The 13,856-nt window shown below is 50.0% G+C and overlaps 1 protein-coding gene across 6 annotated transcripts in view; it reads left to right on the top strand.

Moving 5' to 3' along the window:
• The window catches only part of DGKG (diacylglycerol kinase gamma), a 206,064-nt gene that overhangs the window by 107,115 nt on the left and 85,093 nt on the right, over window positions 1-13,856 (top strand). For all 6 annotated transcript variants that reach the window (XR_007358332.2, XR_012669917.1, XM_048863172.2 and 3 more), the window contains 3 exons: window positions 7,396-7,445; window positions 8,866-8,940; window positions 9,952-10,071. Coding sequence is in view for 4 of the 6 variants with exons in the window: in XM_048863172.2 (XP_048719129.2) it covers window positions 7,396-7,445; window positions 8,866-8,940; window positions 9,952-10,071 (245 nt within the window). In the remaining 2 variants the exon portion in view is untranslated. The remainder of the gene's footprint in view (window positions 1-7,395; window positions 7,446-8,865; window positions 8,941-9,951; window positions 10,072-13,856) is intronic.

Raw genomic sequence — 13,856 nt, 5'->3', positions numbered from 1 at the left:
GTGGTCTCTTTCAGACACTTCTGCTGAAGCTATTCCCCTTTGTATAAAATACTTGAGTAGTCGTTGGGCCAGAGAGGAGATCAGAGTGGGTAGGGCACTGCCTGGGCTGGGGGGATTGGCACCTGGCCCTCCCAATCCTGGGTGAGTGGCCTAACCACAGAACTAAAGATTACAGGGGAGGCAAGGGGGCTTCCTCCTCCTCTGGCTGTTTTGTGAATGGTGCCCAAGTCCCCTTGCATTGGTGCTGGAACTAGGGGTGTGGCCGCACCCTTGGTTTGAAGTGGTTTCCATCGTTTGCAGGGTTTACAGTTTGGTTCAACAGCTTTCAGCACTCCCACGGTACACAACCCCCCTGTCCTCTTGTGAATCGAGCCTGGGGAAAAAATTGACTGAAACTATTCTGCAAATTTGTGTCAAAATCATGAATGCTTTTGGGCCACCTGAAGCTGCATTTTTCAGCTGATTGTCTGGAAAGCGTCAGCTGGGAGCTCTCTGGGGCAAGGAGGGTTCTGGGTTTCCTCGTCTGTCCAATGACTCGCCCAATGCCGCTCTGGTCCCTGGGCACTGCCACAATATCAGTCACAGCCGTGGGAAAGCCAAACCTCTGGGAGCTCTTTGTTAAACAACATTCATCTTTAATTCCATATACGGTGGCCTCTCCCCTGGCCTGTGCCGTCAATCCAAGTGCTGCTAACCAGCGACGCCCAAAGCTGCTGCTGCCTATAGTAGAGGGAAAGGCTCAGGCTCCTGAAAGGGGTCAGGCTGTGCTTTCTCACACATGTTAACTGGGTTGTGCTAAATGCTAATGGGAACAAGCCCTTGGCTTCTCCGTCCCCCACTATTCCTGGGCACGTGATGCTGAGGAAGGCCGTGTGGGGAGCCCGGGCAGCGCCTGTGTGTGTTCTCTCCTGCCCAGAGGACCTGGGGTAAGGTCATCCACTCTGCTGTATGAAACGCAGCAGTGCTGCCAGGCTGCATGCTCATAGTCGCTGTGTTTTCCATCGCATCCCCTCCACCCATGCAGGGAATCGCCACATGCTGCTTCTCGCTTCCCAGCAGCCCTTGTATCTTCACCCCTAACGCTGGCTTCTCTCCCTTCTGCACCCGTCCTTCTCATTCTCTTCAGGGCTGCCCTTCACCCAGCTGTGCATAAGCCCCAGAATATCTCTGTGACTTCCACGTGGTTTACTCTTCCGCAGTGAATGACAACTGGCTTTGGTTTTAAATGGCCAGTTGCTTTGAACAGACTTGAGCACAAACACCGGCCGGTGACTAGCACGGGCCACGTCTTCTGGTTTCGCAAAGGAGCCATTTAATTTTTTTAATGAGTAAATGTTAAAAATAGCCTTAGGAAAATCCATCTCCAGTTTAAAGAAGGGCCATTTTCAAATTACAGGTTCTCCAGATTTTAAAGCCAGTTAGCTAGTTGTTAGTGTAACCTGGCTCTATTGCGGTGAGGCTCTGGTTAGTAAGGCTGTGAGGTGCTAAAAATGTTCACAGCAGACAGAGGAAGAGCTAGGATTAAAACTCCCGGGCTCCCAGCTTGTAACACAGGGTAGCTTCTCCTAGACTAGAGGGTGTATTTATCCAGCTCTCTCCCTCAGAGATGTACATGACATTCTGTCTGCTATGTGGAAAAGCATGTCTAGAGCTGGCTGGAAAACAAGTTTTCCATCCCATCGAAAATCTTGAGCTTTTGAAAAATAATTGGACAAAAAGACAAAATTTCACAATTTGTCATGAAACAAATTTCTGGTCAACAGCACCCTTTTGTTTTGAGAAATTTGAAACATTCCTTTCAAGTTTAACCATTTGTAATTTGTTTACTTTTTAAATATAAAATACATTTCAAAACAAAAAGTCATTTTGAAGTGAAAAATCAAAACTTTTTATACCAAAAATGTCAGCGTGGGAAGTTTTGACATTTTTGAAATGGTTTTAATCCAGTTGTTTTCTGTATGAACTCATGGAAATTATTCCGGTTAGTTGAAATGGTGTTTTCTGATGGGAAACTGCTTTGACAAAAAAATGTCAACCTACCGTAAATACGATCCACATAACGAACGCCAGGCAATGCTAGAAAGTGTCATTTTTCCTTGGGCCTCTCTGTCACTTTTCCAAAGCTGGAGACGTTTTGAAAAGTCACAAAGGAAAGAGTGAATAAATAACCCACTAGCAACATTTATTCTGTCGTCTCCAGGGTAAAAAAAGAGGGAGAAAAAGGAAAGCACCAAATTCCAAAATGTGGACAATGTTTTGATTGTAAAACCAAATAGAAGTGGAAATTTCTGATCAAAGTGAACTGAAACAACAATTGCATTTGTTTTTAAAAACATTCCCTCAGAAAAAAAGCCAAATGAAAAAATTACATTCAGGATTTTTCTTGGGGAAAAAACATGGGGAAAGCTCGACTGCTCAAATATGCACACGTACACTCCTGCTACGTCTCACTCCTGGTATTTATTGATTTTATCCATTTTGATTTAAAATAATGGAAAAGGCTGTAGGTGCCCTCGCTCATTGTTAATAAAACAGGACATACTATATGAGTTGGCTTTTCACGTTGCACAGCGGAGACGGGCAGCACATCAACACCCGGTATGGAGAGGATGGGAAGAAATACATTGGATTGGTAAGATTTTCCTGTGTCAGAGTTGATATTTTACAGCAGCGGTTTGCTCATCTCTGGGACCTCGCCCACGGATCTTGGAGTGCTCAACCTACTCTTTAAGCCTCACAACTGCCCTGCACGGTGGGGATGGACATGCTTATGGGGAACCCAAGGACATGGGCCAGATTGTGGTACCCACCATGACTCCCACTGAATGGGACCTCCCACCAGGTTCCAATGAAACCTAGCCTTTGGCGACTCGTCAAAGGTCGCCCAGGGAGCGTGTGGTAGAGCAGAGAGCAGGAATCGTGTCTTCTTGCTCCCTTGTGCTTCCCTCCTGTACGCCAACGGGCCTGGAGCTTGGTATGGAATTCCAAGCCCCAAATGTTTTATCTAAACATCCAGTGGAGGTGGTTACGTGACAGCCTCTCACATCTCTTCCCAAACCCCAGCCCTTGCAAGCAAGGAAATGACCAATGAAGGCCATCCTCAGCCTTCCACTGCCCATATAATAAACAGCCTCACCCTTATCAGGTGGAAAGAAGTGCCTGTTTCACCCAAGGAGTACTTGTGGCACCATAGAGACTAACAAATTTATTTGAGCATAAGCTTTCGTGAGCTACAGTTGCATCCGATGAAGTGAGCTGTAGCTCATGAAAGCTTATGCTCAAATAAATTTGTTAGTTTCTAAGGTGCCACAAGTCCTCCTTTACTTTTGCGAATACAGACCAGCACGGCTGCTACTGTGAAACCTTATTTCACCCAGTTCACAGTGTCCTCTGGCATGAGTCAGGCGTGACTCAGAGCACTGCAGCTCTGCTGAACACTGGCCTCTCTCGACGCTAGGGACTCGGGCACAGATTTTTAAAGGGATTTAGGCAGGGCTGTGCTTAGTACTCAATGCCTAGTGGATTTAGGAGCCTAAGTCTCATTTTCAAAAGGAGTTTAGGCAATTAGGGTGTGTCTACACAGCAAAGAAAACCCCGCGGCTGGCCCATGCCAGCCAACTGGGGCTCGTGGGGTCGGGCTGCGAGGCTGTTTCATTGCTGTGTAGATTGAAAGGCTTGGGCTGGAGCCCAGACTATGGGACTCTCCCAACCTGCAGGGTCCTAGGGCCAGTGGCGCAGCCAGGTGGAGAAAACAGGGGGAGCAGAGATTAAAAAAAAAGCGCCACCTCCTGGTATTCACCCGGCGGTGCTCCGGGTCTTCAGCAGCACTTCGGCGTCGTGTCCTTCACTCGCTCCGGTCTTCCGGAGCGCCGCCGGGTGAGTACCAGTGGGTGGTGCTTTTTAAAACTCCGCTCCCCCCGACCCGCCGCCAAAGACCCGGAGCGCCGCTGGGTGAGTAAACATTTAAAAGGCGCCAAGTAATTAAAAAGGCGCCACTTCTGCTCGGAGGGGGAGCGGCTGCTGCCCCGCTTCCCCCCAGCTACGCCACTGCCTCGGGCCCAGGCCCCAGCCCGAGTCTGGAAGTCTACGCAGCCAGAGATGACCCGCGCCTGCCCACAGTGGGGGATAGAGTGTGGGCAGCCAGCTTCAGCAGTGTTACTGAGCATGCTCAGTCCGTGTGAGCATGCTCAGTACAAGCCAAGGAGCAAATCGGGTGGGGGGAGGTGACATGACCCCCCATTGGGTGTCCAGTTGCTGAGTAGACATGCCCGTAGGAGCCTCGGCCCCATTGACTGTCAGTGGAATTTTGGCTCCTCTATGCCTAAATCCTTTTGGAAAATGAGACAGGCATTGCAATGCTGAGTGCAGCAACACCTAAATAGCTTTAAAACCTGGCCTTGGGCTGAAAACATCCAGCACTGGCTAATACTGAGTCAGCCTCGTCGGGAGCCCTAGGTCAGCAGTACAATGACCAGATGTCCCGATTTTATAGGGACAGTCCTGATATTTGGGGCTTTTTCTCATATAGGCTCCTATTACCTCTCACCCTCTGTCCCGATTTTTCACTCTTGCTATCTGGTCACCCTAGTTAGCAGGGCCACATTTTTAACACCATCTTACAGAACCTCACCCAGAGCAGGTTGAAATGACCCAGTGCCAACTACACTGGGGCCGCTGGCAACTTGTCTACACTAGGGCTCCCAGCATGACTGCCTACAGTGGCACAAACACCAAGGGGAAATTCTGAGAATGTGCCCCTAGCAGACAGGCCCCGTGAGGAGCCAGAGTGCACAGCAGGGGATACTGGGAGCTAGCGACTGTCTTTTTCAGATGGTTCCCAGAACAGCACAAGACTTATTTATAGATTCTGTTTGTGAGCGGCAATAAGACAAGAAAGGCCATGCATTGCTGGGCAATAATTACTCATCTCTTCTGCTGTTCTCATTAAAATTGCTTGGCCTTCTGCCTGAGGCTTGCTTTAGTCATTCATTTCTGCTGTGCGCCGTTGCTTGTTAGCCGACACAAAGATCGGCGGCAGAAGGAAGATGAGCGAAGAGTAGGTCATTATGCCGAGGGATGGATGCTGCTGCCAGCCTGTGTCTATCTGAGGATCACACACATCAAACCATTGCAAGGGGAAGAGGTCCTTGTCATATTAGCGGGCAATGCAATTGCACAAGGCCAGTGCTTAATTTGTATTGACAGAGGTGCCGGGGCTCAAGCAATTAAATACTGGGGCTCAAGCAATTTTTTACATGCATAACTGATGCAGCAAGCCCAGAGGTACCCGGAGTATGAACTGCCATGTGAGCCCCAGCAAGCCCTGGCACAAATTAAGCATTGCATGAGGCTGCCCCCTAGCTTCTGTGGCCTGCGTTGTCTTTTGTTTTTATGATTTTTCTAAAGGGGCAATGTGTTTGTTTTGGAGGAGGAGATGATGCTCACTGTGGCGGGGGGGATTTTTTGGTGGGTGGTTTATGAATCTATCTTGAAAGCGTCTTAAAATATGTTTTATTGTGGCACAATTTCTAGTGGCCCTACATAAACAGCGGACTAGAGCGTGTTTATTGGAGCAATTCCGTCTCTGCCACATTCATTGCTCTCAGACTGGATTTGCACATTACTCTAAAGCTGGAAAAAAGACAAAATGTAGCCAAAGACAAGGGGGACCCACAGCTAACTAGATACACAATGGCTGCAGCTCTTGAGAGCAGTTCTAACAGCGAGGCGATTTGAAAAAATGAGCAGGATCGTTTCCCAAACACTGTTCATGACACCCACTGAAATGCCCATTCACACTACATAATGCCTCTCTTCATAATATGACCATCCCTTTTCTGTCTTATGGACTCTGATCAGCAGTGAAACAGTTAACAGTGTTGCTATTTAAGGTGTCATCATTAGACTCCAGGGTCAACATCTCTTTAAATGCATGGGGCAATTCAGACATCTCACAGCTATTGTCTCAGGCTGTCTGCAGATGCAGGCAGATATCGCCATACTGGTCTAAGTGGAGTTTGTATTTGGAAGGCTGTCTCTAACCAAAAGTGCTGGAGACTTTTTTTTTTTTAAATAAAACCTTAAATGCTGCAGCACATGCCACAGGCACTAGGGGAAAGTCCCAGCATGGTGAGAGACTGTGAGGTGGCCCAGTCCAACCCTGGAGCACAAGTGTCAAGCTGTTAAGCCTTAAGCAGTTCAGGAGAGTTTATATTCTAGGATTAAAACAAACACTTCTCCAGGTGCCAAGAATTTACTGGCTTCCAGCAAAGTCAGGTAGGAGAATTTCAATATCACCTTCGAAACCTCCTTTTTCTGAGGCTCAGAAACAATTACATGTTTGTCCTTCAGGGCTGCCCCATGCCTGTGGTGTGCTGAGAATGCCTGTGGCCTGTGTTCTTGCTTCTCCTGCCACACCCAGGAGGAAGTGAGCTACTCCCACACTGTTGCCTGGCACTGTCCATCTGTAGAGCTCTAGATGCTTTGCAAAGGAGCTCATTTCCCAGATGGGGAAACTGAGGCACAGAGAGGGGACGACACTTACCTAAGGTCACTCAGCAGGCCAGTGACTGAGTCAGGATCCAAGTTTCCTGCATCCTAGCCAAAGGCTCTGTCCACTAGGCTGCATTGTCTGTCTAGCAAATGCCTTGCTCCTTTGGAGTAATGTTGACCCTGTATTGGTTTGATGGCATTACTGCAGTAGCACCACTTCTGCCCTGTAGAGCACATGCTCTGAAAGCAGACACCGAGGGCAGGGAAAGAGCTGGGATCGGCACCCACCTAGCTGCTCGTGCTAACAGGCTGTCTGCTGGGGTCTCTCTGCCAGTCCCTGGTTTGCTAGCTCTGCTCCCTGGTGGTTCTGGCAGCTGCCACTGAATTGAGCGTTTTCAGTCCTTGGCTTGAAGTCACTTGCTACTACAACTGCACGGTCTCGCTTACCCTTGTGGTGTGGGGAGCACCTGGGTCGGGGGAGCCTTCCTCTGCGGGGGGATGTCTGAGTTTGAGGCAGACGATGTTCCTATACCCACTGCCACTCCGGGGTTGGGGGCAGAGTGCTGAGGGGAACGAGGGGCGATGGGGACAGTGGGCCTGGTTCTCCGCTGCATCATTCCACCTTAATCCATGGAGATCCGGCATTGCACCAACATGGCCCTTGAGGCTCTCAGCCTGTGTACGTGTCTGGGGATTGGTGGTGTCCAACTGGCTGTGCTCGACTGAGGAGAGAGGAACAGCTGGCTACACCATAGTCCCACCTCTGAGAGGGTCTGGGCTGGAGGCTGCAGGTTCAGTGGCTGCATGCTTTCCAGCCGTGAGAGCCTACAGACAAAGAGGCAGCCCCAGGAGCTCGCCCCGCTCTCCACGCTCCATAACGTCTCATGTCTGTGTCTCTTGCAGTTATGTTTCGTCTCTATGACACCGATGGCAATGGCGTCCTGGACAGCTCGGTAAGCCTTAGCCTGCGGAGCTCTCCTCACGCAGGGAGACACCTCCATGTAGCCGCACAAGCTGGCTGATCCTGGGGATTGGCAGCTGGGTATGTGAGGGCAATACGGAGGCCCTTGGAGGGACACGGGAAAAAAACAGCCCTGTCCTCCCAACCATTTCTTTATGGAATATGTGTTGTCTCCCAGAGAGACCGCTAGTTCTTCGGGCCGGCCAACAGTGCGCTGCAGCGGAGCGCCTCTGATGCACTGCCTTAGGTCTCCGCTGGCCATTTGGCCTGGGGCTGCAGGTGTGTCACTTCCTTCTGGCCAGGCGGCCCCTTCTCGGGAGTCACCGTGCAAAGAAGCTACCCAGATGCAAGTGCAGTCAGTGCCTCTCCCTTAAACAATCATCTGCTTCTCGCTCGGCCATCTTGTTTCTAGGTGGAAGAGAAGGGCATGATTTCCTCAGGGTCAGTGCCCCACCACAAAGCAAAAGCCACCGTCATAGCCATACCCCCATTCTGGGCAGACCCTCCCCTGCCTTCAGTTCCGGGCTTCGCACTCTCTGGTTGTTGCAGGTTCCTGATGAGGCCCCCTACACTAATTTTGGGAGACTCCCTCCTATCTTCCTTCCTCCAGCCCCCTCTCCCCCCCACCCCCGGGTTTCTCTGTCTTGTCCATTTGGGGCAGATTCTGACAAGCTTAGTCACCTTGACTGGCACCTGACTCCATGAATAACCCTGCTGAGATAGAGGGTGCTAGAAACTGGGATTCCCATTGCCTGGGGAACTCCCTGAGAAAACAAAAAAGTAGGTCTGAAACCAAATGGAAAATAAAATCTCTGCATGTCCCATAGAACAGGAACCTCAACATTTCATGTGGAAAAAGTCTAAGTAGCATTTCCTTTGGGGCTTTTCACAATGTTTGTCTAGTTCCCCCAGCTGCCCAGAGCCCCAGCAGCCTGCCAGCAGGGAGCTGGGGAGCCTGAGAGCCAGGCATCTCGGGAGCTGGGTCTCCCAAGGCTTGTGGGCTGACAAGGAGCTGGGGATTCTACCAGCCCCCAGGGATATGTGTCTACACCATGTTTTAACATCGGCGGATTTAACAGCGCCATGTGGACGTACCCAGGCAGGCTGCTAAGGAGCAGGTGGGTGAGCTGGCAGGAATCCCAGCCGTTGGAATCTCGATTCCAACTAAACGCTCTTTTCTGATGGAAAATTTCCCACCCACTCTCCATTGAAACCAATGGGACTGGCAGGGGTGTAAGGTGGGGCCCTGCATGGATGAGGGCTTGCCTCTCTGTGTGTCTGCGGGCAGCTTCTAGCCCAGCGGGGCTCTGATCCACATACCTTATCTCCCGCCTTCTCAAGTCAGTGCAAGCTGCAGGCCCGGGGGCAGCACTGATTTTTTCTCTTTGGTTCCTCCTTTTGTCTGAGCTCAGGAGCTGGATCGGATCATCAATCAAATGGTGCACGTGGCAGAATACTTGGAGTGGGACTCCACGGAGCTCAAGCCGGTAAGTGACAGAGGAGCCTCTGACTCTGCTGGGCAGGGGGCGGTGGTCAGGATAGACTGAGTGGGGAAGGCCGTGGTGAATTCCATCTGAATGAGCTGCTGGTGCTACCTGGAGAGCTCGGAAAAACACCCCTTCCGAAAGTGTGATTCCCCAGAGATATCCCTGTGTGGAGGGGCTGGGCTCCCCCTCCTGGGCTTCTAAACAGGGTCTTTGCTGTCCAGGAGCCTTCTGCTTGCTCCTGACAATTAGCTGTGGTGGAGATGGTAGAGATGTCAAGGATGGAGACCAGAGGTGAGAAATAGGCAGGACTAGATTAGTACCTAAGGGCCAAAGATCGTGTCTTCATGCGTCTGTTCTTAATCATCCGAGGCTGTTCAGATAAGTGGTGCTTGGAGAGACCTGATGGACTAGTTAGGAGGGCATGCCAGTGTAAGAGGTGGGAGAGAGCATAGAGAGGGCTGCACTATGAGGGGTAGATAGGGCTGGTGGAAATGTTCTGGGCTTTGGGGTTTGTGCTGGCCTCTTGGAACAGCGTAGGCCTCTGCCTCAGGTCACTGATCTGGTACTTAAAATATGGGAATGCACTGGCCATTTTGCAAGGGGCGTGCGATAAGCGGGATCACTGGCCATCGTGTAAGGTGCATGCAATGAGCGGGATCGCTGGCCATTGGGAAAGGTGCGTGCAATGAGCGGGATCGCTGGCCATTGGGAAAGGTGCGTGCAATGAGCTGGATCAGTGGCCATTGTGTAAGGTGTGTGCAATAAGCAGGATCACTGGCCATTGGGAAACATGCATGCGATGAGCGGGATTACTAGCCATTGTACAAGGTATGTGCGATGAGTGGGATCACTGGCCATTGAGTAAGGTGTGTGCAATGAGCGGGATCACTGACCATTGGGAAAGGTACGTGCGATGAGCGGGATCACTAGCTATTGTGCAAGGTGCGTGCGATGAGTGGGATCACTACCTTCAGGAACATGGTGACTCCCATGGACTCTTGTTTCCTCTAGATTTTGAAGGAGATGATGGAGGAAATAGACTATGATCATGATGGCACCGTGACGCTGGAAGAGTGGATCCGGGGCGGCATGACCACCATCCCCTTGCTAGTCTTGCTGGGGATGGAGACGGTGAGTACCCAGGGCTGGGCCTAGATGGGACAGGCCCTACAGGGCTTGTCTCCAGAGATGTACAACCCAGGGTTCAGGTGTAACTCAATTGCCAGGCACTTGGCTGGAGGAACTGGGGCATGGCAGAGGGGCAGGGGAACACTTCCTTCCCGCAACAACTCTGCCCAGAGAATAGGGTTCTGACCACGCCAGGGTGGAAATGAACACAGGGACTCATTTGGCATGTACTTTGTGGCAGCATCCCAGGTGTGAGTTCACCTCTAAGATGACTGCACTGGGCCAGTGTCCCAGCAAGGGCCCGGGAAGATCTCCACTTGCATATCACCCCAGGGCTATTATTCTGCACCTACCCCCTCTGCTCTGCATGTGCAGCGTTCGACCGATCCCCCTTGATACAGACACCTTCATGCTCAGGTGTCGCCCGGGAGCGGCGGGAAAACCACCCTGCTTTCTGACTGGGGCAGGCTGGTCTGATTACTGCCTGTGATTTGTAATGGCAATGTTGACGGGGGTTAGATAATGAATGGTCACAGAAGTACTAGGCAGAAAGATTAGATGCTGGGGACAGCTGGTGGAACATTCAGAGGGCAATTTAGGACCACAGGAGGGCACCAGAGCCTCACAAACTGAACGCTCCCAACCATGTCTTCTCACCCTCCTTCCAGCCATGCTGTGGGGAGTGCATGCACTGCACAGAGCGAGCCCCTTGACAGGAATCAGGCTGCTCGGTGACTAGATAGAAAGTGAACGGGGCCTTCCTTAAAGACCAAACTGTCCTTTCAAATGTCTTCAGAGTGCGGGAGGGACAGGCTGGAATGGCGGGGGGGAAGGGGCACTGCAGGCCAGCTCCTCAGCTGGCGTCACTCAGCCCAGCTCCATGCTGCCTTGCCTTAGCTGCAGAGCTAGCCCGGAAGAGGGGTCTTGAAAATCAGCAAATACAAAATCTTTTTAAAGTCCCAATTCACAGGCAGCACGTGGGCATGGGGCAAAACGGCAGCTCGGATACATTTTAAAGGGTCAGAGTTACAGCAGGGACGAATATGGCCCGAAACTTTTCCAGACAGTCTCTCTTCACCTCCTTGCCAAGGCCTGAGTTCAGGATCTGAGGCTTCTCTGTGTTCTGTGGTCTAGTCTGATAGCACCCAGTGCAGGGTGGGCCATGCTGCTCCAAATACCAGTGGCATCAGCAGCTCAAAGGAGAGACACCTGAGGACAGAGATTTAGATCTTGGAAGTGCTTTCGGCTGACTGTTAAAAGGTGTTCCCACCAGGGGCAGCAGAAGCTTCCTAACAGTGGGGGGGGCCCATCGGCACCCGAAACCGCCTCACACTGCCCCTTCCCTGAGGCCCCGCCCCACACCACCCCTTCCTCCTGAGGCCCTGCCCTAGCACTGCCCCTTCCCCCGAGACCCTGCCCCATGCCACCTCTCCCCTCCAAGATCCCTCCCCCTCCTCCCGTTGTTCACCCTTACTGCCGTGACCCCCTGCCCCCCACCCCCATTCCAGCACCTCTGGTTTCCACCTAAGATTTTAGTCTCTCTCTTGTCTCAGCGATTTGGGATCACAAACACACCAGGCTGGTTGGTTGGTGTGTGAAATAGTTTTTTTTAATTATTAATCATTTCAAAAATATGAAGAGCAGGTAAAATACTTGATGATAGCCCCATGCCTGCGATGGAACTGATTCACTGTGTGATGAAGTACAAGGGACAGAGTTAAGGTATTTCCTGACTTTCAGAGGTTACTTATTCATTCTGATGAAGTTCTTTATAGTTAAGGTGTATATTAGGCCTGAATTCATCCCAGTAAAATTTGCTGTCCATAGACATTTGAAATGTGAAACACATTCACTGCAGCTGTGTTTATGCCCCTTCTTGTGTTGGACCTCCCCAGATAAGCTAGCGAACAAACTGACTGGCAGGAATGTTGAAGGAAACAGTGAATTTTAAGACTGTTGGAAAGTACTTGTGCCTTAAACCTGAGCCTAAGAGCTGTGCTCATCCAATCAGGGAACACAAACGTATCGTGTGTAATCTCTCTAGAGTCAGCACAGCTTGAAGGTTGAACAAACTGGGCACAGACTGAGCAGGAATGATTTGCTTTAATTGTTCAGCAAATGACTTTGCATAGCAAATACATTGGAATCAATCATAAGCTACTTGTGGGCAGCTGGTAAACAGAAAGAGGCAAAATGAGTGAAATGAATTATTTGTTAAACTCAAGTGTGTGTGAGATGGAGAGAGAGAGAAAGACTATCTGGGAAATTCTTCTCTAGATCGCTGGATGACTGGAGCCCCCACTGTTTATACAGAAGCGAGCTAGCATTCTTCAGTACAGAAATGATGGCATTTACAGTCCCAGAAAATAAGAGATGACAGCCAGCCTCATGGGGCTGTTGATTCAGAGTGTTCTTATCTGCCTAATATTGGAAGAAGGTTGAATAGTGCCAGATGGTTTTGTATTTGTTTATAGTGTGTTCTTCCCCCAAGCTATCTTTAATAAGGAATGTGGCCATGTATGTAGGTACCAAGCTGCCGTATTTCCACCTGTTCAGGAGGATCTAGCAGACCAGAAAGCTAGATGTGAAGCATATTCTATATAATAGCGTAACCTGTACATCTCTTTGCCTAGCACACTATGGGTATGTCTACACGGGAGGTATGATTTCCAGCTCATTGAGCTAGCATGCTAAAAATAGAAGTGTAGCCTCAGCAACATGAGCAGCTGGATGGGTTAGTCACCCCAAGAATAATCCTGTCTGAAACCCGAGGCACATACTTGGGTGGTTGTCGCATCCCACCCTTGACGTCACTGCAGTAATATTTCTATTTTTAGCACGCTATCTTGGTCAGAGCCAGAGTGGGTATGTCTACTCGAGCTGGAAATGATACCTGCAGCTCCAGTGTAGACATATCCAAAGGGACAACCTTATCTGCAGGGATTTCTGAGTTCCTCAGCAAACAGGCAATTCCACTACCTCCACTGAAAGACTGTTCCAGAGTTAACTACATTTATAATTAGAAAGTTTTTCCTAATCTCTAAACTAAATCTCCCTTGCTGCGGATTAACCTCATTGCTTCTTGTCCTCCTTTCAGAGAAAATGGAGAACAGTTGATCACATTTTCTTTATTATGGCCTTTAACATATTTGAAGACTGTTATCAGGTCCCCCCTCTGTCTTCTCTTCTCAAGACTAAACGTGCCCAGTTTTTTTGCCTTTCCTCATTGGTCAGGTTTTCTAAACCTTTTATCATTTTGTTGCTCTCCTCGTGACTCTCTCCAGTTTGTCCTCATCTTTCCTAGTGAGAAACACCCGGAATTGGACACGGTATCCAGCTGAGGCCTCCCCAGTGCCGAGTAGAGTGGGACAATTACCTCCCGTGGCTTCCATACGACACTCCTGTTAATACAACCCAGAATGATATTCACTTTTCCTGCAACTGCATCCCATTGTTGACTCATATTCAATTTGTGATCCACTATCACCCCCAGATCCTCTTCAGCAGTACTGCCGCCTACCCAGTTATTCCCTAGTTTGCAGCTGTGCATTTGATTTTTCCTTCCTAAGTGAAGTACTTTGCACTCGTCTTTATTGAATTTCATCTTGGTGAATTCAGACCAATTCTCAAATTTGGCAAGGTCATTTTGAATTCTAGTCTTGTCCCCCAAAGTGCTGGCAGCTTCTCCCAGCTCCGCAAATTGTATAAACATACTCTCCGCTCCATTATCTAAATCATTAATGAAAATATGGACTAGTACCGGATACAGGACTGACCCCTGCAGGACC

This window comes from Caretta caretta, chromosome 9 (assembly GCF_965140235.1).
Source record: "Caretta caretta isolate rCarCar2 chromosome 9, rCarCar1.hap1, whole genome shotgun sequence".
Classification (NCBI taxonomy): domain Eukaryota; kingdom Metazoa; phylum Chordata; order Testudines; family Cheloniidae; genus Caretta; species Caretta caretta.
Note: the sequence above shows the minus strand (reverse complement) of the source record. Positions and strands in the feature narration are given on the sequence as shown.